General features: G+C 31.1%; 1 protein-coding gene across 2 annotated transcripts in view; it reads right to left on the reverse strand.

Moving 5' to 3' along the window:
- Positions 1-27187, reverse strand: part of oaf (out at first) — a 365868-nt gene that overhangs the window by 240861 nt on the left and 97820 nt on the right. For both annotated transcript variants that reach the window (XM_067044914.1, XM_067044911.1), the window contains exon 2: positions 11481-11594. In XM_067044914.1, coding sequence (XP_066901015.1) covers positions 11481-11594 — 114 coding nt within the window. The remainder of the gene's footprint in view (positions 1-11480; positions 11595-27187) is intronic.

The following is a 27187-nucleotide window of genomic DNA, read 5'->3' on the forward strand; positions in this document are numbered from 1 at the left end:
TTATAAAATAATAATAATTATTATTATTGTATTTTTACAAAATCCCAATCATACTTCTAGTACACGAAGGTTGTAAAAAGGAAGGAAGAAAGGAAACAACGGGATATATTAAATCGATCTTAAGGTACCCAATAAACTTTATACAAAGATTTTAGAAAGAGAAAAACACTTTATTAGAAAATATGTGCTGGCCAAGTTCTTTGGGTTGCCTTATATACAACATACTTATGACTAGTAAAGCACAATTTTTTTAAATTATTAATATAAATAGTCACATCATAATTATTTTTTAAATTGTCACATTATAAAAATGTCTGCATTATTTATTTACTTTTTATTATTTATTATTTCTTTCCTTACACATTTTTTTTTCCTTCTAACTTTCTATCCTACTATAAATGTGTTTAATTTTTCTATTATTTCAATTCAACAAACTTTTCTCTTTTTTAAAAAAAAAAAATATAAATTTCAGATAAAAGTATAAAAATTACATAACCTTATCATATATAGTATTAAAATAAGTATATTCATAAAACCCGACATGGTGACCCCCATTTACTACCCATTAATATCAAAAAAAGACAACACTCTAAGACATGCAAGAAAAAAAAATTAAAATAGAATAAATAAGTGCATTAAGCTGAAAGTTGAAAGTAATAAATATAAAATTTGATAGATATATAAAATAAAATAAATAATAATTTTTATATTGCTTAGGGACACACCCTTATACCATTAATTTCTTCTTTACTACTTATTACACATTAAAAAAAAAGATAACAGAAAGAAAAAAAAAACACCCAAAACATTTTTGAAATAAAATATAAAAAATTCGTATACTGATGATTTTTATTTTTTTAGTAATTATGTTTTGTTCTCTTACGTTTATATATACAGGTATTTATTTTATTTTTTTATTATCTCGTGTTTCGGTTACTAACATGTTGAATGAGTGGAGACAAGAATAGAAGAAATTATAAGCCAATTTGTTTATATATTTACGTATGCTGTGTACATTTAGTTCTGAATGCATCTTACTTATTATTGTATAACATATATTGTTTATTTTACAGTTCTTAGGTATTTGTCTTGGAATAAAAATATTTTATTTTTTTCTAAATTTGATGGAATTAGTAAAGCGCTTATGGGACAAACATGTGTTATAAACCTTAGTACTGATTTATGAAGATCCCATTTATTTCTGGGAGAAGATTTGGATTTTTTATTAAAATATGAAAAAAATCGTGTAAGTTTTCCTTTCTTTTTTCTAATTTTAAATTAAAGTAGTGGTTGAATAACGGTTTACATTCTAATGTGAGGCTTGGATATTTTACGGATTTGGCAAAAAGGAGTACCATTTAAAACTATGTTCTAGGGAAGTATAGGTCGTCATTTTGGGAACATTATAGCTTATGTTTTTCAATTTTACGATGTAACCCCTATTTTTTAAGGTACTTCGATGGTTTTAAAAAAAAAAAAAAAACTTTTTTTAGATTATCAATTATTTAACTGAAGTCATATCTAAGGCTATGTTAACATTTCTTAAATTTTGCATAATATTTATAAATAAATTGATACAGGATAGTAGCCCTGCTGGAGACCGCCAATCGTATGTAACAAACCATATTTAAATATTTGTTTTTAATATTTATCATATTTACAATATTTTTTACCGTACGCAATAAACCATATTTGAAGACAAATATTAGATAACATATACGATACTTTTTCAAACAACATTGACAACGAAGATAAGAAATACTAAAATTTATAATGAATAAAAGATATTTATTTTTGAAAGCACATATTTATTCAGAGGATCAGTATGCGAAGGCTTGATTATCTTGATTATAAAGTTTATAAACCAACTCGAGAGTTTCGTTTAATAAGGGTGCGTGTAACCTTCCAAACATGGAAGTTTAAGGTGGCGAAGTTTAACAGACTCTATAATTACCGCCCATTAGCGAACCGTGAATTCCATAAAACACATCCTCTATATCAGAATAAACAAAGAGAACACTTTCTGAATAAGGAGGGAATTTTTGAAATAATATAATTTCAAACGCGCATAAACACGATACCGGCAATTAACACAGTCAACTAAAATGGTGTTTTTAGTAGCTTGTAAAACAGCTTCAAAGTCGGCCCGACATCCTGAATATACACTAGTTAAGGGAGTTGGCAAATAAACTTTATCCCAATTAGGACCGCCCTTAGAATGTGTTTAAATATGATATAACATAAAAGGAGCTAAAATAGTTGTTTAACTTGCCCAAAAATAACAGAAGGAGGTCAAGTAAGATATTAGTCATTTTCAAATAATATTTTTTATAATAAATGATAAATATTATAAAAATTTCTTAAAGGGTTAAAATAATAATTACTACAGTAGAATACCGATTTTTTAAAAAGGAATTTGCCTGTCCCAAAAAAAAATCCACATTAATTTTTAACAAACTGGTGAAGTGCGTGCATCACAATTTTCACTTACCACTGTAGGCGAAAATTCAAAACAATAAATTTCAATTTTTTTATTACTATAAAAATTCGTATTTTAGGGTTTCTCGAGGCGTGAATAAGGAATATCAACTTTGTTACTACCAAGAATAAACAACGGTTTAATAAAATATAGCAAACTCCAGTGCGTTAAGATTGGAAGAAGTACCAACTGGTGATCATTGACGATACATATACGAGCAGGGTGAGGGTAAATTAGATGAATAGAGTGTTGATAGAGGGAGGTATCCAGAAATCTAGACTAGATAGAGCCAAAACTATGACAGCTTCAAGTGTTGTATATTATAGTGCGAGAGATGCAAAACATAGTTTTATTGATTGAATATTATTACCTTCGAAAGCACATAAAGTTTGCTTGTGCTGCCCTAGAAAGGGTTGTTGTAATAAAAGATCGTGGATCTCAGTCCTGCCCTCAACTAGGAGGTATTGCCTAGTCAGATTTCAGAACAAATGCCATCATTTATACATAAAGCCACAAGTTATTATAGGACAACTGTTCTTCTATGTCGCAGAAACCACCTGCCAAGCAGGGCCTCCAGCTGCCGCCACACGATAAAGATCTGTTTGAAAGATATGGTGAAATGTCAGGGACAGGCAGGCAGGAGGTGAAGATAAGTTGAAGAGACCACGGTCGATAGTCGCCACAGCAACAGCCCCATTGCAATTATCCTGTTAATTGTAGGCAATCCCCTAACCCCCCCCCCTTGCTTCCTTTATTAAGTGCACCCCCCGGTACTAAAATCAAATTTTCTAAGCAATTTCCAACCCTAATCTATCACCATGGCCCGTCAGATTTTAGGTCCAGCATAAAAATCAATTATACATTACGCTTCATAACGCAGAGGATGTTCAGGAAGAAGATGTAGGAAAAAGTCAAACTACGAATATAAAAATTTGTTAGGGGATGCAATACTTTCCTAGAAATATTTTTGCTAAACCATTTGATTAATTATGTCAAGTACCAAAATTATTTACACTATCTTTGTCTATTAATAAAAATCATAGTTACAATAATCAATTTTATGTTTTTGCTGATAAAGTTTTTCATTCATAAGGGAAAAAATATGAACGAAACATCGAAATTTTTTTTGAAATGCAATTTCAAAAAATATTTATTGCACATATGAAGAGGTCAAATAAAACATATTTTTGGCCTTGACATCCTTCCGATTTTCTTCGGCGACTTATTTTCGCTTTTTATAAAATTTAACGGGAGAATTTTATAGCTAAGCACCTTGCGGCGAGGGCTTTAGAGTACTTGGATCAGAAAGTTGTGGATCAATAGCTATTTACGGCCTCGAAAAATAAATCTTGACAATTCCACTCCAGGGCTGTAGAGGTCTTCCATACAGGACTTGAGCCTTAATAAATAGAATAAAATAAAATTTAACGGGCTTAGAACACTTGATTTCTAAATTCCAAAATATAAATAATCCAAAAAATTTTCAGTAAGTATGATACAGATATTTCTTACAGGGTGTCCGATCCATTAGAAAACCACCAGAAATCAAACTATACAAAGAAAAAAAAAATACAACAAAAATGGATCCGACTGTTTTAGATAAAATTTTGGCACTGGCAAAGACAGAAAACAGGCTGATAAATGGTCAAAATTGTTTTGTTTTTTAAGGTTGAGAATGCCCTGAAACTTTAAAAAGTGAGGCTGTTTTGGCAAGTTTGTTAAAGCGCCAACTTAACCATCTCAAAGCTGGCTTCCAAGGAAAACTTGACCTTCCCAACACACAGGTTAAAATGTGTTGGTTACTTATAGGATAAATTCTTCTCCTCCGCATGTCAAAAATGTTTAATAAAATAAAATGTTAGGGTTAAACTAAAAAAATAAAATAAAATAAACAATATCCAATAAAAACTTAAATACAATACACGACTAAAAGATTCTTCTTATTTCGCTGAAAGGAAAGTAAAAAAAAAAAAAAAAAATACGACCATATAATTTGAATGCGAAATTGAAGCAGTATAATAATGATTAACGAATTGTAAATGCAAGAAATATAATCCAATAAGGAACAAATACAGAGGATTAGAAAAAAATTGAATGAAAGCGGCATGAAAAGAGTAAAGAGAAACAGACAGGACTGGAAAGAGCTTTATTCGCCCGTCTAGGATGGTTCAATCACATGATTCCTCTTCACGATCCTCTACCAAATCTGATTCCAGACTCTTTATTCCACCGACCTCTTTACCCAAACCCAGTCAATTTAATCTCATGGAGAAAAATCGTCTCGGCTATTCAGAAGGCTGAAAGGCATTCAATTTTTAGTGGCTCATTTGTAGAGCGATGGCGCGAGGATCCATTGGCCCCGGGAGGCAGGGAGTGGATTGAGGGACGCAGCAGTCCGGAAACTATTATCTTTCCTTTGACAAAGGTTTATTCACAATTCAATAGCTCTTCAAATGGCTAGTTTCCCAGTTCATTAGCTTTTAACGATCTTCTGATGAGCCCACCGATGAAAATTAGTGAAAAGCCAGAAAAAAAAAATTGGTTATATCATTTCCACAGATCCAATTAGTAAACAATTCAGTTTAGGCAAAGTACAATTAAATTAATTGATCTTTATATAACATAAAAAATGAGGGACGAAAAAACAACCATTTCGACCACATAAAATGCCGGCCCTTTTTATTGGCCTCTTTTAGTTTCGAAAATTATCCTTTACGCCCTAGTAACCTACATAAAAATCCTAAAAGTAAAATTGAATTTATAGTTTTCTTTTTTAGCAGTACTTTTTTTTACAAGGTCATTTTCTTCTTCGGGGTTTTCATATTTACAATATACAGAGTGTGTCAGGATTACGTGACCTAGGTGAAAATATGATTTTTTTTTTAATTATTTATTTATTGTAATTTACAACTGTACAAAATAATGCAATAGGTAAATATGTAGTATGTTTCATATACACTGGAAAATCTTGGGAAGGAACCACCCATTGGTGGTACAAAATATGAATTAAAGATCTCAAAAGATGATAAACATTTTCTATGAAAGTATATCCGTTAAAGGTTGGTTTACATATCAACATCAAACTAACTCAAACTTATGCAAGGTTAGCAATGCTATATCCTATCCTAAACAGAAATTCCAAACTAAAACCTGAAACATTCTTATATTTAAAACAATTCTCAAGCCACTGCTGATGTACAGCTGTGAAGTCTGGGGAGCGGTATCCTTCACGAAAAGGAAAAAACTACAATCTTTTCAAACTAAAATCCTAAGAATCGCAGTTAATGGTCCTTGGTTCATAAGAAATAGCCAATTGCATCACGAATTACAAATGGAGTCAATAGAGGATTACATCAAAAAACTGTTCATGAAGTTCCACTCCCAGTTGTCGACAATTACAGGAGCAGTGACCTACAACCTGGGAAACCCAACCTCAACCCGAAGACTGAAGCCCAGACTGCTGCAGGACATTCTTTTATAAATTTTAATAAATATAAAAATAATTCATAGTCACACAACCTTTATTTTACTTTTTATTATTACTCATTTTCTTTATTTATTGTTATTATGTTCATATCTTTTTTTTTTTTCTATTTTCTTTTATCGTCCCTTTTTCAAATTAACTTGTTTCTTTTTACTACTAGAGGGGAATGGTTTGTTTTATTTAAGTGTACCAATATCATTACTTTTTGTTATTAATTTTACTTTCCTCTTTTATTAAGAAGCATTATTTTTAACTATTTTTTTTCTTCTTTTAATAATAATATTGTTTATAGTTAGGAGTGTCTTTTGTATGAGACTATACCCTCCATAATCAACTGTTAAAAAAAAAAAAAATATATATATATAATATAACGATTATATCAACCATGTAAGGCCCACCAATAAAATAAAATATATAATATATTCAAAGCTTGGTTAACGAGATATTTACATCTGAGATTTAATTAAGATTTTGATCGTTATGAATTATTGAGGTTATAATAAATAATTAATTACGTGTTCCACCTTCTTTATTACTCAATTACAAAGATTATCATTTATATTAAATTTTATTGCCTCGAGCATTAAGAAAGGCTTTCACATTACTTGTACAGCAGTGGTGGCCGAACGGTTATGTTATTGTCCCGCTCTCCGAATCTGAAACCGCTATTTATTTATTTATTTTTTTAAAGATCTTTTAGGGTAACATTAAACCAAAATATATACAAGTTAGGTCTTACTTCTTAGCAGAAAACAATAACCAAAGATAGTAAAACAATAGTATAAATGCAGTACTGTTCGCTCCCTGTTGCTGCGAAAGAAAAATGCATAGCCGGTACTAATGCTCAAGGTAATAACTTTGAATGTATATTATGAATTTTAATGTTATCATTTCATAATTATTTTTTTAGTTTAACATAACTATGAACATTTATAGACGTAAATATCTTCTAAACAAAACGTTTACGGACATACCTTTGTACGCAATTTATTTACTTGTTTTGTGTTACTTAATTCATATTTCAAATCAGGACACGAATCTGAAATACCCTTTATTTATACATATGCTACATTTCTGTTACGTTTCGCCCTTTTCTGTTGGTCTATTCTATTTTTAAATATTATCGTATTTAGCCCGGTGACATAATTAAAATTTATTTTTTTTTAAGCATTTGTTACTATCTATTTAAAAATTTTCATTTATAAGACTTTATTATCTATAATATAGATTAATATTATATATAAAATTTATTTTTAAAAATAAAAGCCCTAAGGGGCAGCTGGTAAAAAGAAAAATTGTAACAAATACTTCCAGGATATGTAAAAGAGATATGCAATATATGAAAATAAATTTTAATAATGTGACTGGGGAGGTAACCTTTTTTTGAAAATGACTTACAAAAAGGGCCGGGCCGAAACGTTACATAAATATGAAATACGTAAATATATAATAAAACTGTAATACAATTGTTATTACTATCAAAATACATGTTTAATGAGACCAAAAGGTTTTTTTTTTCAGAATATAATTTAATAAAATTTTTTTTAAAGACTAATGAGAGAGAGAGAGAGAGAGAGAGAGAGAGAGAGAGAGAGAGAGAGAGAGATTTAAGGTTCTGTCTACAACAAAATTGTGGCGAAGTTTCGAGAATTTATTCTTCACATAGAAATGCCCCCTAGTAAAACACACACACATATATATATATATATACTGCTGATTGCGTCTTATGGGTATATGAAACTGGAGTAACAAGAGTTTTGTTATATTATGTTTATCCAGTTCAAAGGTTTGTGTAAGAGATTCTCTAAAATAAAACAAAAACCTTTTTTTTTAATTAGACAACTTTAAATAAAATCAAACAGGCATTATAATGAACATTGTTGAGTAACTTGAGCAGTTGTGTTCCGATCCGATATCAATGTCTACTTCATATTTACTCAGCAGATATTCAACTCCGTCATTACTGTTCGAGTTGATTTTCCCTTCAGAAACCCGAAGGACAAAACAGAGAAATAATAAACTGTGCACTAATATTATTATTTATTCATAATATTCATCTTTTAGTAATAATATTGCATTAATTACCACATAAGTAATATATTACTAATTGAGTAATTAACTTAATTATAATAATAATAATGATATTAAATGATAATAAATGAGCAAAGAACAAATCAGATATAACTGGAATAATAGTATTGACATGCAATTGTTTTCGAAATACCAATCTAGAAAATCTATGAAATTATTGAGTTGATTCATAGTTAAAAATAAAACCCAATCAATAACAATATAAAATTCAACATAATTATTGACCATCAACTATCAAGAATTAACAAGTGCCAAAATTACCCATCAATTAATTTAAGGTATTGGGGCAACTGTTCATGAGGGTTATTGAGTTGGTTTCCTCCAATGATGATGGAGTATTCTAGATAACCGACACGTTTCAATTATCCATTATCGACGTATTCAACGGAATCAACTGAATGAATCAACCGATGTATCAACAATCAGATAAAGCTTTTGCCCGGTTTAAATCACATGCTACATCAACAGGGGGTAGTTAATCATTAATTGAATTCAATTTTATCTTAAGCCTTAACACGATACAAATCTACCTTAAATAAACTCACAACAAATTGCTTGGAATCAAACTATACTCTATGTTCTATCTTCTCTTGACGATCTATTAAATTATAAAATATATTTATACATTTTAGACCTGATTTATGAACTTAAATGTTTACTGTATTTTATTTGTTTATGTGCCAAGCATCGAATGTGGGTTCCATTCGATCATGGACATTCTGTTCAGAATATTCTGTAGGTCGTTAGTTAATATGTCCAATACAGTCCTATATAATCCAAAGTCCAATAGTATATTATATTAATTACAGTGATCGCCATCAATGGAAGCAAATATTAGCCAATGTAATACAAGTACGGTCTACCTTAACGGATAGTTTGTCATGCAGGATGGTATACCAAACGCGCCAGTGTCAGAGATATCAAAACTCATTAGTATGTTCATTATTCATTACTATATTAGTTAATATACTTTTTTATTTATCTCCAACTTTATTAATAATTTATTTAGGTTTTATGATTGTCTGTTTTCATGTAAAGGCTTTGTACTCGATGGAATCTGAGACGCGCATAATAATAAATGCGGATTTAAATTAAATCACTTAAGACATATAGAAATTAATCTAGAATATAATTAGAGAAAAAGTATATTTGTTTTTATTTATTGGCGTATTTCTCTAACAAATGCAAAAAATATTTTCATGCATAGATTAACCAGCTCCGATATATTTGGGATGGTGTGCAAATATTTACCGTTCGGAAACCAGAAGGATATTGTTAGATGCTGGATACTTCCTGTTTGCTGACCCTCTACGATCCCTCTTTATCTCCACCTTCCCAAGACCTTATAATGTTTGCCTCTAGATAGCTCCTCATATATGTGCTTACCTTTGGGCACTTAAGGTTATAACTGGGCTTTTATCCTTTCAATGCGATATATACATATCGGTAGACCAGAAACTATATTATTATATGTTCCCAGAAGATTTAAGTGTCGAAGTATGTTTTATCTAAACCTCACAGTATTCCAGGACATTCCAACATAATAAACGTGGAACATAAAAAAATAAAAAATATATGTCACGTAAACAAGTATAGCTAATGAAAACACACACACATAAAAAAAAAACAAAAACATAAGGCTATAACATATTCTGTAGTTTTTTAATAATAGTGATAAATCACTGACACTCGTTCGATATGTCATATGTTTTAAATTTTGCAATAAATAAACCACAACTATAATCACGTTTCAAATGAATTTATAATATATCAAAGGTACGTACAATGATATATATATAGTGAAAAGAAAAAAATTACTTTTAACAGTTGGGTAGAAATTTACAGATACAACTGCCGAGGTAGGGACAAACAATAATGAAAATTAATTATTGACTGCAATTAATGCATGTCCTTAACTGAAAAATTCGCTATATTTTGATTTAAAAATTTCAACATGATAAGTTATGACAACATTTTAATTTAACACGATGAATGATTATTTATTTATAAAATCTCTCTATTATCAAAACAATTATTTTTGATTATTTATAATAACCTCTGGTATGAAAACTACTGTTAAAATTGTTAAGTTAAAATACGACAAATTACAGAGTTAAGAACTTGTATTAATGTTTAATTAAATAAATTAAAAAAAAGTTTCGGTTCTATACGTAGTTAATGGAAATATGGAAAATATATTGGAATCCTTTCGGTCCAGTTTATAGACAAGAAAACTGATCTTAAACTTTTTAGGTAGTGTAAGTCAGAACGAAAACAGCCACATAAAAAAAAATATATAAAATCCATGTTTTCAAATATCTAATGTAACGGATGATGGTTTATTTATTTTATTTTGTAAACTAATGTATAACAGAATAATCAGACGGAATATTATACCACCGTTTCCGAGTTTTTTCATTTTATATATTTTTTGAAAGTTCAAACTAATATCTTTTTTAGAAGAAGTTTAGTTGGTAGTAGAGTACAGTTGGTAGCAGAACTTCATTCTTACAGCCCTGATGAAGCCCTGAAAAGTTGGGCGAAACGTTGGTTAACAGTGGATAGTTTTCTTTTATAAGGTATTTTAATACCTTTATGACCGCCACCCAGACTATTTTCTTCTAATCTAATTTTTTTTTTTTTTATTAATAAAAAAAATATATATATTGTTTGACCATTAATATGAAAAGCAGAATTGACGTTCAACATGTTTATATTTATTTTATTGTAAAAAAAAATTATGAAACTTTATTGTCTTATTAACAATTACATTTTTTTATGAATTATAATCATTTATCTACCCCTCACATGTGGGGGATAGAGTGGGCCCAGGGATCCTCAGGTCGATTGTGTAAATATTGTATATATTATTTTATCATTATGTTATTTTATTTATTTATTTTTTATACAGATAGTTTGATTATGTTCATCTTGTCTATTCTTTTGTTTGAATATATTTTAAGAGAGTTTTTTTATTTATTTACTTTATTTTTTATTTTAGTATGTTTGAGATCATCCATCACTATTACCTATTGCCCACAACTGTGTGGCAGATTGTAATATCTATCAATAAATAAATCTATCTATCTAAAAAAAAATAATCATTTAAGATTATAGTCACTGAAAATTATAACCACCCTCTCTCTTCCTACTACTCTAACTTTCTCTCTCAACATAATATTTATTTAGCCTTAAATTTATTAAATATTCATGCACACTTACGCAATAGTTCAAGTTGCAAAGGTTTTGAATACATATTTGCTACTGACACAACTAAGAAATGAATAGTAAATTAAGTTTAAAAATAAATAATTAATAGATAGAAGCGGACTTGAATCCAAAGAAGGGAGTGAAACTTCACAAAAGGCACATTAAAATAACACTAACTATTAAGTTAAACAATTAAAGTAGAACTATAGTACTCACAGTTGTAAAGTCAATTAACTGAGTGATGAGGGTCCCATCAGATCCTTGAAATTCTAAGGTCACTGTATCTTCGCTTGTGTTAGCAGTAATCGTCTCTTGGAGGACATCACCACCCTGAAAAATAATGGTACGTATATATAAATCATATTTAGAGTATTAACATAGTCATATAACGTAATAAAATCATTTTTCACAATTCAAAAATGAAATAAAAAAAATAATAAATCTGAACTAAAGGCTAAAGCACAAGTACAGAAAAAAATTTAATCTTCCTATAAACGGTAAGTTTAAAAAAAAACTTTGAATGTAAATAATAAACAAAATGTTATGTTTCCTAAAGCAAAAATGAAAATAAATTATATTTTTACCCCTACATACTTCCTCATTATCCGTTCTTATCTCTCCCAGAGATTATTTCAAATAAATCACAACAGCGCTTATTAATTCCTATTCCGTCAGGCTGTCGGTGTACCTCAGAGTAGTATCCTTGGTCCTATTCCTATCCTTTATACAGTTTTCACAGCTGACATCCCAACCCATCCTAACACTATCCTCACCATGTATGCCGATGACACATGTCTATTGTCAGTGAACAATGATCCTTCCATTGTATCCCAAATCCTCCAATCTCACATCAGCACCCTTAAAGAATGGTGCCAAAACTCCAAGATTAAAATTAATTCCAATAAACCCCACCAAATCACATTTACTCTTTGTCCTAAGCCCATGACTTTGTGCCCTACAGTATCCTTTAATAATACCCCTCTTATTCCTGTCGAACAGATCCATTACTTAGGACTACATTTGGACAAACGACTGACATGGAATCCTCATACAAGACTAAAAAGACAAGACAAGTCGATTCCGACTATTACAAAATTTACTAGACAAACGGTCTAAATTGCCAATCCATTACAAAAGACTGACCATGACTATTATAAGACCTATCTGGACATACGGAGTTGAGCTTTGGGACTCCACTAAACCATCAAATTCCTCTAGAATCCAATCCTTACAGTCCAAAATCCTTAATGCTCCTTACTTAGTCACAAATCAAGTCATCCACCAGGACCTCAATGTTCCATATGTTGCCGATTTGGCCAAAACCAGATACCATTCCTTCCATGATTAACTTCTCAACCATCCAAATCAACTTGTTTCTAACCAGGCTTTTCGTTCATTACCTACTAATCCTCCTAGGCATCTGAAAAGAAGATTGCCTCAAGATCTTCCCTAGAAATGTTATTGGAGTTCTATCAGTGGGTAGATTCTCCACATGTTTGTATCATGTCACTATGTCACCTACAGCAAATTTACTTGTTGTATATATTTGTATACACTTGTAAAAAAACAATAAATAAATTATTAAATAAAAATAAAATTATATTTTTTAATTATCTTCGGTAAAGCCGGGAGGGGGGGCGGAGAGGTTTCCCTGACTTATATTTGATCCACGGTTATAAAAAAAATTTCTACCCAGCGCTGGACTTTTACATAGGTCCGAAAATGGCGACACAATGTCTAGTTAACTAAACTCTCCTAATTTACAGCTACGGTGAGATAATTAATTTAAATTTAATTAGCAAGTTTTTAAATGTGAGAATTGTGGCAGTAAAATATTTCTGCGAGCATAAAATACTGGAGTCAGACGGACCCCAACACGGTCTAGACTTGGTGGTGCCAACCGGGAAGCTTTTCTGGCACAAACAAAGTCTTTAAGGCATTGAAAAACAACGCATCCCTAAATGGAAGAGCACTTAAGGAATAAACAAATTATCCAATAAATAATTTCTATTGTCACTCCACAGAGCCTACATCTTCATTGCCACAAAATAATGCTGCTTCATTCTGGTCCTTTTTTTTATTATTTTTGGAATTTTATAATATAATATAAAATTTTGGACAATACCCAAGGTCATCGGAGGGAAAGAAATGGGGGTAAAGATGAATTTTAAATCATTTCATAGGAACCAGAACACGATTTTTTATTCAGTTATAAAAAAAATATATTCTATATTGATTAATAAACACTAAAATATACACAATACACAATTAGATTAATCAAATATTATAACAACATTTATTTAAATATAACAGTCTTCACAATTGTTAGGAACTAAACGATTAACGAGTAGTAACCTCTGTGAAGTTGGCCTCCCATCCTTAAAATATTTGCAATTAGGTTAGAGTTCTGGTTGCCCCTCTAAGTGTTGTGGAGTTCTTAATAATTTTAGGAAATATTTCAGTTAGTAAAGACACATTTACACTTTGACATTCTATAACTCTTTCTGTATAAACTTTAGCACTCTGATAAGTAAGGATAATTTTTAGAACTAGCAGAACTACCAAAAACGTTTATCGAAAATTATAATACTGAGAGATGGTGAAAATTATAAATTATTCAAGTTCTGGTAGTTCTCAATATACCCTAATTGTTCTCAATAACTTTAATAAACATTTGAATTGTTCAACACACGAAAAATACCTATTAAAAAAAAAAAGTTAAATAGGGTCAAAGCTGCAAATTTTTGAGACTTAAAAAATTTAGTAATGTAGTAGTAACCCGATTGAATGATTTTGAAACAATAATAATAAAAATAATGTTACAATTTAATTAAATTTAGTTATACTAATTGATTAATCTGAATTGATATTCTGTATATTATTAGTTAAGGAAAACTAGTTTTAGGAAAATTATAACTTTTTTATTAATTTTTGACTTTTTTTTTAATTGAACAGATTTTATACCTAACTCTGTTCAGGCAAAAAATTGATATAAAAGATATAATCCTCCTAAAAAAGAGAACCTTTAATTTCATTTTTTGTAAAGGTTATTTAATTCATTATTTTTTTTTTATATATATAGTAACAATACACATTAGTTTGAAGGCAAAATTCCCAACTGGAATTTAACTTCGATAAAGATAAGAAAACCTCTAATCGATCTATTGCAGTCAAGTTTAGGGCCATAATAAACTAAAACTTTTTTATTGGAGATAAATTTTTTTCAATTCGCCATTGAATCATAATGGTTATCCATCACCATAGGCAAGGAATGGCTGTAAATTTGTTAACAACGATACACACAAGGAATATTTACACGATTAATATGTTAAACAATTGCAAATTATTTATAACCATTAATTACATCTTCATTATTATTTTGACTTTTGGCAAGTACGGAATACAAGTTTCATTGGACCCCAATAAATGGTGTGTAACTGTATGAAATTACACATGCCTGTGATGTTAAAAAATTTCGATAAAATAGAAGTTATAGGCTCGATATTCACATTTTTTCTATTTTCATTAAACTCTTATCTGAATGTACAATTAATTGTTCTTAAATATGAGTTTGACTCTATCCTCATTAAAGTAGTTTAAAAGGGCTTAAATGCTGAATTTTCAATAAATCTTATTCTTAAGTAACATTATTTTTTAATAATGTGATAATCAACTAAAGGATAAAAATAGGGAAATAGAAACAGAAAAATCGAAGACAACCGAGCATGACCGATCTCTTTCGTTCACAATCATATGTACAAAGTTTTGTTATTTATGTTAAACTACATATTCTTGGCAAAAAAATTGATATTAAATTTTTATTGATATAGAAAAATAAAAATAAATTGTTTGAATTTTTGCCTTCCATGGTGGTATGTGAAAATTATTTAATACACACACCACTCCCGATTATTCACTTTATGACCTGTTTTTTTGAATTTATAAAAGAAAAGAAATTTGAGAAAATAACAATAAAGCCGAGGTAATAAATAAGAGGAGGATGTTGAAGGGAGAGATGGTGCCTTTATTGGCGTGGAATGAGGGATTGGCAAAGTAAGCCGCGGACACCTCATCTGAAATGCTAATGGGCAAGTGGGACTGGGAACTGTGGCAGTTCGCTCCCACCAATCACACCTGCTTCACGCAGATGAACGCTTTCATCCCATAATAACTATTCCGCCTCTATTTCCCCTAATTTAAAATAAACTATAGTAATAGGAGAGCGTAAAATATACTATAAAGTTGTATAATACCACTCTAATACCCTGCTCTTTTACTACTAATATATTCTCTAGCTCATGAACCAGCGGAAAAAAAAGTAATTCAGTTATCATAAAAACTAGTACCCAGATTAACGTTATGAACTGCGTTATAATATATAATACAATCTTTCATTTGAGTGCCGGCAGACATCTGTACGTCTAATTGTTCCAGATATATTTACTAATTACTGATTTTTCAGTATATATTTTATGAAGTTTTTTTTTTTTTTTTTTTAGAAAAACTACATCTCGGGAACCATTGAACGTAAATAGTTCAACTAAGGCTCATATCATACCACGTCTTTTTCAAATTCCAGGCACTTTATAAATATTACTGGATTGAACTATCTTGAAGTCTCCTCTTCCCGTTTTAAGCAAACGTTTCACAAGCGATATAGGACCGTCGCTCAAGGGGATCTTATTGGGGCGGGTACGGCCGGGATGGATTGCTTTTTTTTGTGTTATGATCTCTAGTGAGATTGTGACATGCCGTACATCGACTAACCTACTCGCTATATTTGTCTGCTTCACAAGTCACATAAGGCAACCATGGAAGGCCCTATTTTAAATTATTTTTTTTTTTAGTTTTGTCGGAAGTTTTAAAGATATAGAGCTCCGAATGTAAAACAACAAATGAAAAAAAAAATACAGCTGTAGCTATTTTATTTTAAATTTGTTTCTATATTTCTATTTTTTTTTTCGTACTCCCCTGACGAAATAAGTAGTTGAATACATATAGGTGGGTATATGTATATCTGGTAGTTTGTAATTCAGATAACCCATGCCGTTTTACAATTTAAGGCGCTTTTTCAATATTGCTTAAATAAGCTTAAAGTTTCCTCTTCTCGTTTTAAGCTAATATTTCAAAAGTGATATAGGACCGTCGCTCTCTGGGTATCTTAGCGGGGCGGGTGCGGCGGGGAAAGATTGCCTTTTTTTGTGTTTTGCTATAATTATCTGTTTTGAAAAGTCAGATAAGTAAGGCAACTATGGAGGGTAGGAGTGAACCGTATCATGCCGTTTTTCAATGCCAGGTGCTTTTTAAATATTGTTCGATTTAACTATCTTAAAGTCTCCTCTTCCCATTTTAAGCTAATATTTGTATATATCATATTCTATATTTCTATTGATTGATAATTTCTTTTATTTTGCATTACATTTGTGAAACAGATTGAACATATGAAGTTGAGTGTAGGAAGATAGTCCGGGTACTGGTCAATAAAGGTATCAAAATAGAAAAAAACTATTTATAGTTAACCAACGTTTCGTCCCACTTTGCAGGGTTTCGTTCACGCTGTCACATTGAAACGAAGATGGCGACTCAAACGGAGTTGTTTCTACGTTTCATTTCAATTGCAATTCGGCGCGCAATTGGTCTTTAATGGGTTAAACTGCATTTAAATTAAGTTTCATATCCAAAGAGGTTCGAACTTGATTAGCCTTAAGAGGTGGGAAAGTTGCGTAAGCAGAGTTGGTACCGCTTTAAATATTGCTCGATTTAACTATTTTAAAGTCCCCTCTTCCCGTTTTAAGCTAATATTTGTATACATCATATTCTATATTTCTATTAATTGATAATTTCTTTTAATTTGCATTGCATTTGTGAAACAGATTGAGCGTGTGTCTCAAGGGAGGTATGCGAGAATGGAACAAAGATAATAGCGTAGATAATGTCGAAAGACTTAATAAGAAAAATGTTATATAACTTTGATCGAGAGGAATAAAATATTATAATTTTTTTATTCATTTATTTTATTCACAGCTGTAAATAGTATTTTACAACTAGAAAAAGAAATGTTAAATAAAGTCCGTGCATACGAAATGTCAGAGCTTTTTACATGCAAATATTTCTATTCCTGTTTTCATTATGTTTTTGTTTTGGCATAACTCGTTTACAGTCATAGAGTGCATAGCCAGACTCACATCTAAACAAAGATGATTTTCTCATAAGTGTTTCTTTTTGTTAATAGTTGTATGAGTATAAACTTGGTGATAATGCAGCAAAAGCTGCACGCAATATAAACCAGGCGTTTCGGGAGAATACTGTTTGAGATCGAAAAATTTCGGTCTGGTGATTCTCCACTAAAAAACGATTATAAGCCCATCATTCGTTAATCGGTATGGCACAGAACAATTGGGAAATTAAATTAATTAAAATATGAAGCTTTGCCGCAGCAGACCTATTCATCGGATCTCTTCCCAACCGACTTTCATTTTTTAAAATATTTGGAGCTGTTTTTACAGGCTGAAAGGTATAAAAATGAAGACGATTAATTAATTCATTGATTAAAAAGATCAGAATTTTTTAAGACAGGAATTTATGCTTTAACGTCACGCTGGTTAAGTGTGTGGAAGCGAATGGAACATATTCTGATTAAATAAATAGCTTGTTAAAAAAGATATGCAGTTTTATATATTCACTTAACAATCCGATATTTTATATGCACTAACCTAATAAAAAACATAAAACAATGACATGAAGGTATGAAGGTTAAGGCTATTGTGATACCTCTCTAACATATTTTTTAAAAAATTTATTTATTGATATTTACAACTGTACATAAATACATCAAGTAAATTTGAGGCAATCATAATGGTATGGTACATGTAGAGAAACTACCCAATGATAACACTCTAAAAACATTTTTACAATATAAGGTCTCGAGGCCATCTTCTTTTCAGACGCCTTGGAGGATTGTCCGGAATAAAAGAGAAAGCAAGATAAGAAACTAATGGGTTTGAGTGTTTAGGAAGTTTGTATTGGAAGGATTGATATCTGGTTCGGGCTAGATCGGTTACAAATGGAACATTAAGGTCTTTGTGGATGATTTTATTTGTGACAAAGTAAGGACCATTTAGGATTTTACGAAGGATTTTGGATTGTAAGGATTTGATACGAGAGGAATACGAAGGTTTAGTGGAGCCCCAGAGCTCAACGCCGTATGTCCAGATAGCATTATAATTGTCATGTATATCAGTCTTTTATAATGAATTGGAAGTTTGGACCGTTTGTCTAGTAAGTGCTGTAATAATCGAAATCGGCGTGCTGTTTCCTGTCTTTTCAGTCTTGTGTGAGGATTCCAGGTTGATTGTTTGTCCAGATGTAGTTCAAGGTAGCGGATCTGTTCAAGAGGGGTAAGGGCAACATTATTGCAGTATGTAGGGCAGTCTGTAGGTTTACGACGTAGGGTAAAGGTAATTTGATGGGATTTGTTGGGATTTATTTTAATCCTCCAATTACGACATCATTCTTTGAGGGCTTTGATATGGGTTCATTAAAATTAAAATTTGAAAACCAATTTAGAAGGTCTCTATTCCAGTCCATCGTAAATGTTGTCGCGTGTCCGGTTAAGTCACATGTTGATAGTCCTGAAATTAGAGGGTTAGTACGTTGATGTATACTACAAGAGCAGAAGGAACGACATGTAGAGGTTCCAACCCCCTTCTGACTAACATAAGTTTTCCCACATAGCCTTTGTTGAATAATTGACTAACTCGTTGATTAAGAACATCTGCTAAATTTTTAAGGCCCAAGTAGAATTACAGTTGAATTATATAACTCACAACAGGGAAGCTGATAAAAAATTAAACAGACTTAATGGGTCCCTTTAATCCTCTGTTCCCTTGTATTTATGTCACCGGCTGGTATTGTACTACCAACTGCTTTTAATTCTGATATTTCCATTCTATGATCTTATTCTATTCTTATCTATACATATAAAAGGGAACGGTTCGAATCTTTGTCCACAATAAATTTTTAAATTACTAGACCGATTTATATGCTGTTTTACCAAAACGTTCCGTGCCGCATAGAAAAGTTTTTATTTTCTTCATTTTTTAAAAGAAATCGGAGGCCAATTTGAGATAAGAATTAAGTCCTAAGGAATATGTTTTTTTGAAAATTTTATTTGTATTTCTTGAGGTACTAAAAACGAATATCAACTTTGTTTCACTCCAAAAAAATCTTTTACGACACTTTTATAGATCAGTCGATCCGAATTGTATCAATACTGTACTAATATTGAATCAGAGTGAGGTTATTATACAAGAAATATTTAAACATATAGTGTGCGTGTGTTGTTTTTTTAAGGTGAAAATCTTTAAGACACGGATAGGCCCGTACCTATCCGTGTGTGGGATTTTTATCCAAAACCTATCTAAAACCACCGCCCTACACCTGTTCATTCCTCTCCACGGGACCACCGTTAGGCATTACTTCATAGAGGGAAATGGCTGAGTGCCGCCTCATTTTCTTCACATGGTTTTCACATTTCCGTGTTAGTCACGTCTTCTGGATCTCTCTAACGCTCTCAACCTTTGCGTCGTATATGACGTGCCACAGAAGAGGCCCAACGACCGAACCCTGTGGGACACCACCAGTCACCTCGTATTTACTTTGGCCAATGTCTCAGAGATAAAACATTGTGTGTAAAGCATGTATATATAAAATATAAATATATATAACAAGGTGGTCAGGGTTACGATCAAAAAAAGAACAAATAGTTATATACATTTTTACGGTCAACTATATATACATATAAAATATAAATATATACACGAAATGGAATGCTTCGAATCTTTATCCAATAAAGTTTTGAATTATTGGGCCCATTTAGTTACAATTTTTTGTTCTACAAAATGTTTCTTGTCACTCTGAAAAAGTTAAAAGCTTCTGGATTTCCCGATTTCCCCGTTAGACAAAAAGTTATGAATAGAATTAAACGTTTTTGGTGCGTAGCTGAGTAAGTATCTTTCACTTACTATAAACTGATCGATTTCTCTCTTTCTGAAGACTACGAGAAATATATTACTGATTCCATTAAAGGATATTATATTCATACAAAAATAATGAGGCTTGCATTGAAGTTAATCTTTTTTTAAACTTGTAAACTTTCATTGTCAGGAATGAAACTAATGGGTTTGAATGATTAGGGAGTTTATAATGGAAAAAATGTATCTGGTTCGGGCTAGATCGGTTACACAAGGAACTTTTAAGGTCTTTATGGACGATTTTATTAGTGACAAAGTAAGGAGCATTGAGAATATTAAGAAGGATTTTGAATTGTAAGGATTGGATACGAGAGGAATTGGAAGATTTCGTGGAGCCCTAAATCTCAACTCCGTATGTTCATATAGGCTTTATAATTGTCATGTAGATCAGTCCTTTGTAATGAATTGGAAGTTTAGGCCATTTGTCTAGTAAGTGCTCTAATAGTCGAAATCGAAATGCAGTCCTCAACTTTTCAGTATTGTGTTCGAAGTTTTAATTAAAAATTAGAAATTTTTGAACTACATTTATTTGGAATATTTATTTTTCAACCAATATCCATTTTCCACATTATCGTTCATAAATTCTCAGCATTTTATTCAATTCCTAGCATACTACTACCGTTAGAAAGCTGAATGTCTGCTCGTTGACAACTATATTAACAACACTTAATGCCCTCATAAGAGAGATATATTTGTAACAAATAAATAAAAACTTTTAAAACGTTTTATTTTCTAGCTACGGTTCTAATTGGTTTGTTCCATTTGGTGCAGTTTATAGAGCCCTAAATCACTCCCAAGTTCCGTGTAGATTGCTTGAGTCAGTTATTGCTATTTTTTTTTTTTGTAACAGAAATCAATGGCAAGAATTTTAAGCCACAAATTTTATTGAAACTTTGTACCCTTGTAGATTGTTTTTATTTCATGGAAGAGGTATGATTAGTCGTCCCACCTTTAATAATTTATCGAAGAATGATATTACTTTCATTCTCTCTACTTTCTACTCACCTAAATAAGAAATGTAGAGCAATGAGTATTTCGTTCGTGAAAAATTTCGAAATGGAGTTTTTGAATCCCGGAGTACAAATACGACCGACACAAAATGGTCTCAACGAAACTCTATTTAAGGGTATGAGTATGCCTGGGAAGTATTCTACACCTCTTACAATATTCTCAGAAATGTCTCTAGCTATTTTAATTAAACTCGGTAGATAAAAGTAAAATTAAGGTGCCCAAATATCCGATAGCTCTTATCCTCAATGACAGGCCTTAAACGAGGATTTGAAAAAAAAAATCTTAGCATTTGTTGTAATGATGACTATGAAGGTTCAGGGGTTAAGTATTTATTTATTTATTTTATACCAGCTCGGTGGGTCTTAACATGGTTAATATAACCGTTACATTATATTTTCTTTTTTTTTTAACAATTGATAATGGGGGAGGGGGGGGTATGTCTCGTACAACAGACATCCCTAACTATATAAATGTTATAATTAAAAGAAAAAAATAAATAGATAAGAACAATGCTTCTTAATAAAAAAGAAATTCCATAAATCCCATCAAATCACCTTTACCCTTCTTCGTCGTAAACCTACCGACTGCCCTACAGTTTCATTTAATAACGTTACTCTTACCCCTGTCGAACAGATCCGCTACCTTGGACTACATGTGGACAAGCGATTAACCTGAAATCCTAACACAAGACTGAAAAGACAGAAAAGAGCACGTCGATTTCGACTATTACAGCACTTACTATGGAGATGAGCTTTGGGGTTCTACTAAACCATCGAATTCCTCTCTTATCCAATCCTTACAATCCAAAATCCTTCGTAAAATCCTCAATAATCCTTACTTTGTTACAAATAGAATCATACATAAAAACCTTAATGTTTCGTATGTAACCGATCTAGCCCGAACCAGATATTATAAACTCTAACCACTCAAACCCCCTTCTAACCTTGCATCCTCTTCCATTCCTGACAATCTTCAGATCCATTCCTGAAAAGAAGATGGCCACGAGACCTGGTAATGTAAAATGTCATTAGAGTGCAACCAATGGGTAGTTTCTCTAAACGCCTGTGACACTCCATTTTAACTAAGATAAAATTTACTGAATGTACTATATAATATAAAGTTATAAATTAAAGATATTAAAAAGAAATAAGAGAAATGTAAAATTAATAACAAAAAATTACGATATTTGTAGAATTAACAATTGCCCTGTAATGGTAAAAAGAAACAAGCTAATTTGAAAAAGGGACGAAAAGAAAAACAAAACAATAATAAGTAAAATAGAGGTAGTGTGAATAATGAATTATAATATGAATTAATAAATATAGAATTTATAAAAGAATGTCCTACCTAATGAGCTTCAGTCTTCGGGTTGAGGGGAGGTTCAGTACTTCAGTAATTGTAAGGAAGTACTGTTTTTTTTTAGGACTCTCTTCTTGTAAGTTGAAAAGTTGAGTTTTAACAAATATCTAACACTATTTTTATAAAAATACTGTTATTACTTTTAATGTTTTCAATTATTACTTTATCAGTAATTATTTTAACTATATTTATTAATATAGAAATTTGTTATCAGTTTCATTTTTTACTTGATCAATTACTACCTCCTCAACATCAAGCAATAAATTATCAGTTATTATTCATTACTACATCAGGTATTACGTAATTTTTTTTATTTTTTTTTTATGAATCAATCATATTTAATTTTTATTGGAAGAAGATAGATGACCGTATAAAATAGATTGTAGGAAGATAGTCCGGGTGGCGGTCAATAAAGGTATCAAAATAGTAGAAGAAAACTATTTATTGTTAACTAACGTTTCGCCCTTTTGAAGGGCTTCGCCAGGGTTGTAAGAATGAAGTTCTGCTACCAAAAGCTGGTAACAGAATTTTACTATCAAATACGTACTAAATCACCTTATTTTAAACTATTATGGGGATCAAGTTTCTATTTAGTGGGACCGTCATAGAAATTAAAGTCGACACTCCAAGCCGGTTTCGAACCGGCGTCGCTGCAGTCACGAATCAGTGGAAGATGGGGCTTAAACTCGGTTACGAACGGCCCTAAGGAGATGACTTGTCCAAGATCACGCTCACCCTTCACTCTAATCACTCAATTAAGAATACCTACTTTATAGAGGCTGGAAGGATGGCCCTATAGAGAACCTGAACGCATAGGGTTGACTCAGGACTATAGAAACAGAATAAATACACTTACGAAAAGCCAAAGTTTAAGAAATAATACTATTCTTTTCAAATTGATGAGGTGAAAAAACTTTCAAGATGAATATAATGTATTATATATTTTTCATTGTACAACGTTTCGGGACAATCGTTCCATATTCAAGGAAAAGTGCATTACAATCCTTATAATTGCAGTGTGAAACAATTTTAAACTAGGATTATGTACATGCCATGATTTCAATAGGGAAATTGAACATATGCAAAATTAAAGTTTCAATTTCCCTATTGAAATCATGGCATCTAAATAATCATAGTTTAAAATTGTTTCACAGTGCTATTATGAGGATTGTAAAAGTGCATTAATATAAAATGATTGTCCCGAAACGTTTTACAATGAAAAATGTAGAATTGATTATATTCATCATGGAAGTTTTTTCATCTCAACAATTTAAAAAAAATAATATAATCAAACTCCTTAAAAATAAAATTATTTACCATATATAGTCGTACGTAGCAATGGAGAATGATTAAAAACACTTAAATAAAATATTTTAACAAGAATTTACTTTTTCCTTTTCGCCAGTCTGGTTTATTAACATAATTTTTCATGTCATTATTGTTACTAAATAGTCAGCTTTTTTATTTCACTTAAACTATATATAAGGCTTTCAGTTGAAAGGCATAAAATCACTGTTGATATTTTCAGTTAACATAGGTAAATGTAAATTTTAGTAAATTATTTTTTTCTATTTCTAGAATACTTTAGCATAATTAAAATGTTAAATCAAGTGGAAATGGAAGCACAATGGAAGCACAATGGAAAGCACATTTGGAATATTAGTAAGGGAGAGTATATCCACAGTACAATAATATAGAAATATCTGTTTTGAAACGAGCGAGGGTAACGGTTAAACAATTATAATTTCAATTTAAACATCCTACATATTTCATACATTCAGGATTCCATATTTACGATACCTTTCTGACAAATGGAGGTGGCGTTCACATGCCATCAATTTGCTAGATGATTCAATACATTCCACCTATGCTCGTTTTAAGAGACACGAGGGAAAGGTAGGCGACCACCAACGATGCGAGGGACTTGTTTGGTTAATAAGTTAGCGGTCGGGGGCGGTGCATGCATTGGTTTTTTTACTCTAAACCTATTGCTCTATTGGAGCCAATGGGACAGCAGACCCGATAAAAGCTTTTCCATTCACTCGCATACCAATTTCATTGATTCTATCCTTTTTATCAATCTTTCCCTCCTAATGGATTTACCTTCCTCTAAAAGGATTAACTCAAGATCTGAGTCACGTAAAGTTTATCTGAGTGGAACAGTGATTCGGCGGGAAAGTCTGCTATTATGAGTTATTTGGTCGATATCTGATTTATTATATTTTTATTTTTATTTTTAGATGGCGATAACAAATAAAATCAGAGGAATAAATAGAAATATTGATATATAGGCATCACTGAAGCAAAACAATTTTAATTTTTTTTTTAATTTATTTATTGATATTTACAATTGTATAAAAAATACAACAAGTAAATTTGATCATAATGACATAGTGATATGATACAGGATGTAGAGAAACTACCCAGCAGTAGAACTTTAAAAACAGTTTACAATATAAGGTCATCAAGGAACATTTAGGTCTTTATGGGTGGTTTTATTAGTAACAAAATAAGGAGCATTGAGGATTTTACGAAGGATTTTGGATTGTAAAGATTGGATACGAGAGGAATTCGAAAGTTTAGTTAAAAAACAAATTTTAGAACAGTCATATCGACAGCATCGACTCTATCAAAAAAATATAACTAGAGACCTGATATACATTTACGTTTTTTCTCTTCATTTTGCAGTATTACATTCTGCTTTATAAATCTAGATAGTGGTAACAGAGATATGAGAGGACGTTAATACCATATTAGCAGAGTTGTATAAATTAAATGATAAATAGTAATAATAATGAAGGCCTAATCAACCTGAAGGTTCGATACCGATACCACCAATCGCTCTCTACATACATCCTTCCCTGATGCCCCCCAAATCCAATTCTACTAAATCAGATTTAAGGCAATCCTCCCATTTACGCTTCAGTCTACCCCTCGAACGTTTACCTGTCGGTTCAGTGTTTATTAACATTTTATGAATCCACTCCTTGTTACTAAGCCCTAGAACCTTACACGCCCATCTTATACGCCGCAATGCTATAACTTGAATTATATTTACCAGGTGTAGGACACTTAATTCAGTGTTGTGTAGTCTTCTATACTCTCCGGTTAATTCATCATTTTTCGGTCCGAATATTTTATATATTTTTTTTTTTTTTAACTTAAGGCACTGTCCATACCTTTAGTTCAAGAGGCCAAGTCTCGCATCCATAAAAAAATGTTTTGTAAATTCTAATTTTTAAGTTTTTGGATAGAAGGCACGAGCTGAGCAGTTTCGACATTGAAAAATAATAAGCATTTCCCGCCTTCAACGTAGCTTTTATTTCCTCATCAATTTCGTTTTTTCTAGTCACCATGGAATCTAAATACTTAAACCTATCTACCTGTTCCTCCTATATCTATATCTCCGAAATTGCTCGCGTTTCTACTGCTAACCATGTATTTTGTTTAATCCGTATTTCAAGACCTAGTTCCTTATTGGGTTTTATTAAAAGAGGTTGTATTTAGTTCTATAGTTTCCTTGTCCTTAGCCAATAATACCAAATCATCAGCATACCCAAGCACCGGTATTTTACCACCCAAAGTTAAACCGTTTTCGGTATTCATCACACTTTTAATGACGTATTCTAGAATAAAACAATAAATAAATAAAATTTAAACATTAAAGACATTTTTTCCAAAAAACAATATTCACATTCAGCCAAAGGAAGTCTGAACCGAGCTTGTCCCGCCACTTAACAAGTGCCTGGTAGAAAAAAAATTTACTTTACCCCAATATTTAGTTGCTTTACGTGAAATCCGTATAATTACAAGTAAAAACTAATTATTTTGTCTAGTATATTTATGAGGAATACAAATCGGCGGCTGTTTAAAATATGTAAATAGTGTAAATTTGCTAAAATATGAGACCTAAGAGCTTCAACGTTCAATAGTTCACGAGATACATTTTTTTTTCTAAGCAACATTTCATAAAGAATGAACTGAACACTCATTAGTTGATGAATTTATTGTGAAAAATCATTATCTCAGGAACCATGAGACGTACAGATGTCTATAAGCACTCAAATTAAAGCAAGTTTAATTGGCTATAAAGCAGTCTATTAAGTTTATCTTCGGAGGCGTCGTAATTTTCATGGATCGATTTTTCCTCAAGATAAAATTATCAACATAATTATGATCAAAATCGGTTAGGATATTACACAAAATCTAGATTTGTACAATGTCAATTGTCATCTTATTATGATATAATTTACTATGTCGCGGATGATTTTTTCCCTACGAATTTGTTTTTATTTGTTAAGATTACATCCTTACATTAAGATTACATCCATTAATCGTTTTAATCGTTAAGATTACATCCATTTTAAAACGTTATTTACGTGCATAAATGACACATTCAGCATTGAAAAGTATCTCGATAGAAGAAAAAAAAAGGGCAGTGAATGCCCGGACATGAAAACAATGTGTGCTCCAGCGGAACGATAGATCATTGATAAGTTGGACAGTTCGATACATTTCAAA

This window comes from Halyomorpha halys, unplaced genomic scaffold, assembly GCF_000696795.3.
Source record: "Halyomorpha halys isolate HHAL.00 unplaced genomic scaffold, Hhal_1.1 Scaffold475.1, whole genome shotgun sequence".
In the NCBI taxonomy this organism is placed as follows: Eukaryota; Metazoa; Arthropoda; class Insecta; order Hemiptera; family Pentatomidae; genus Halyomorpha; species Halyomorpha halys.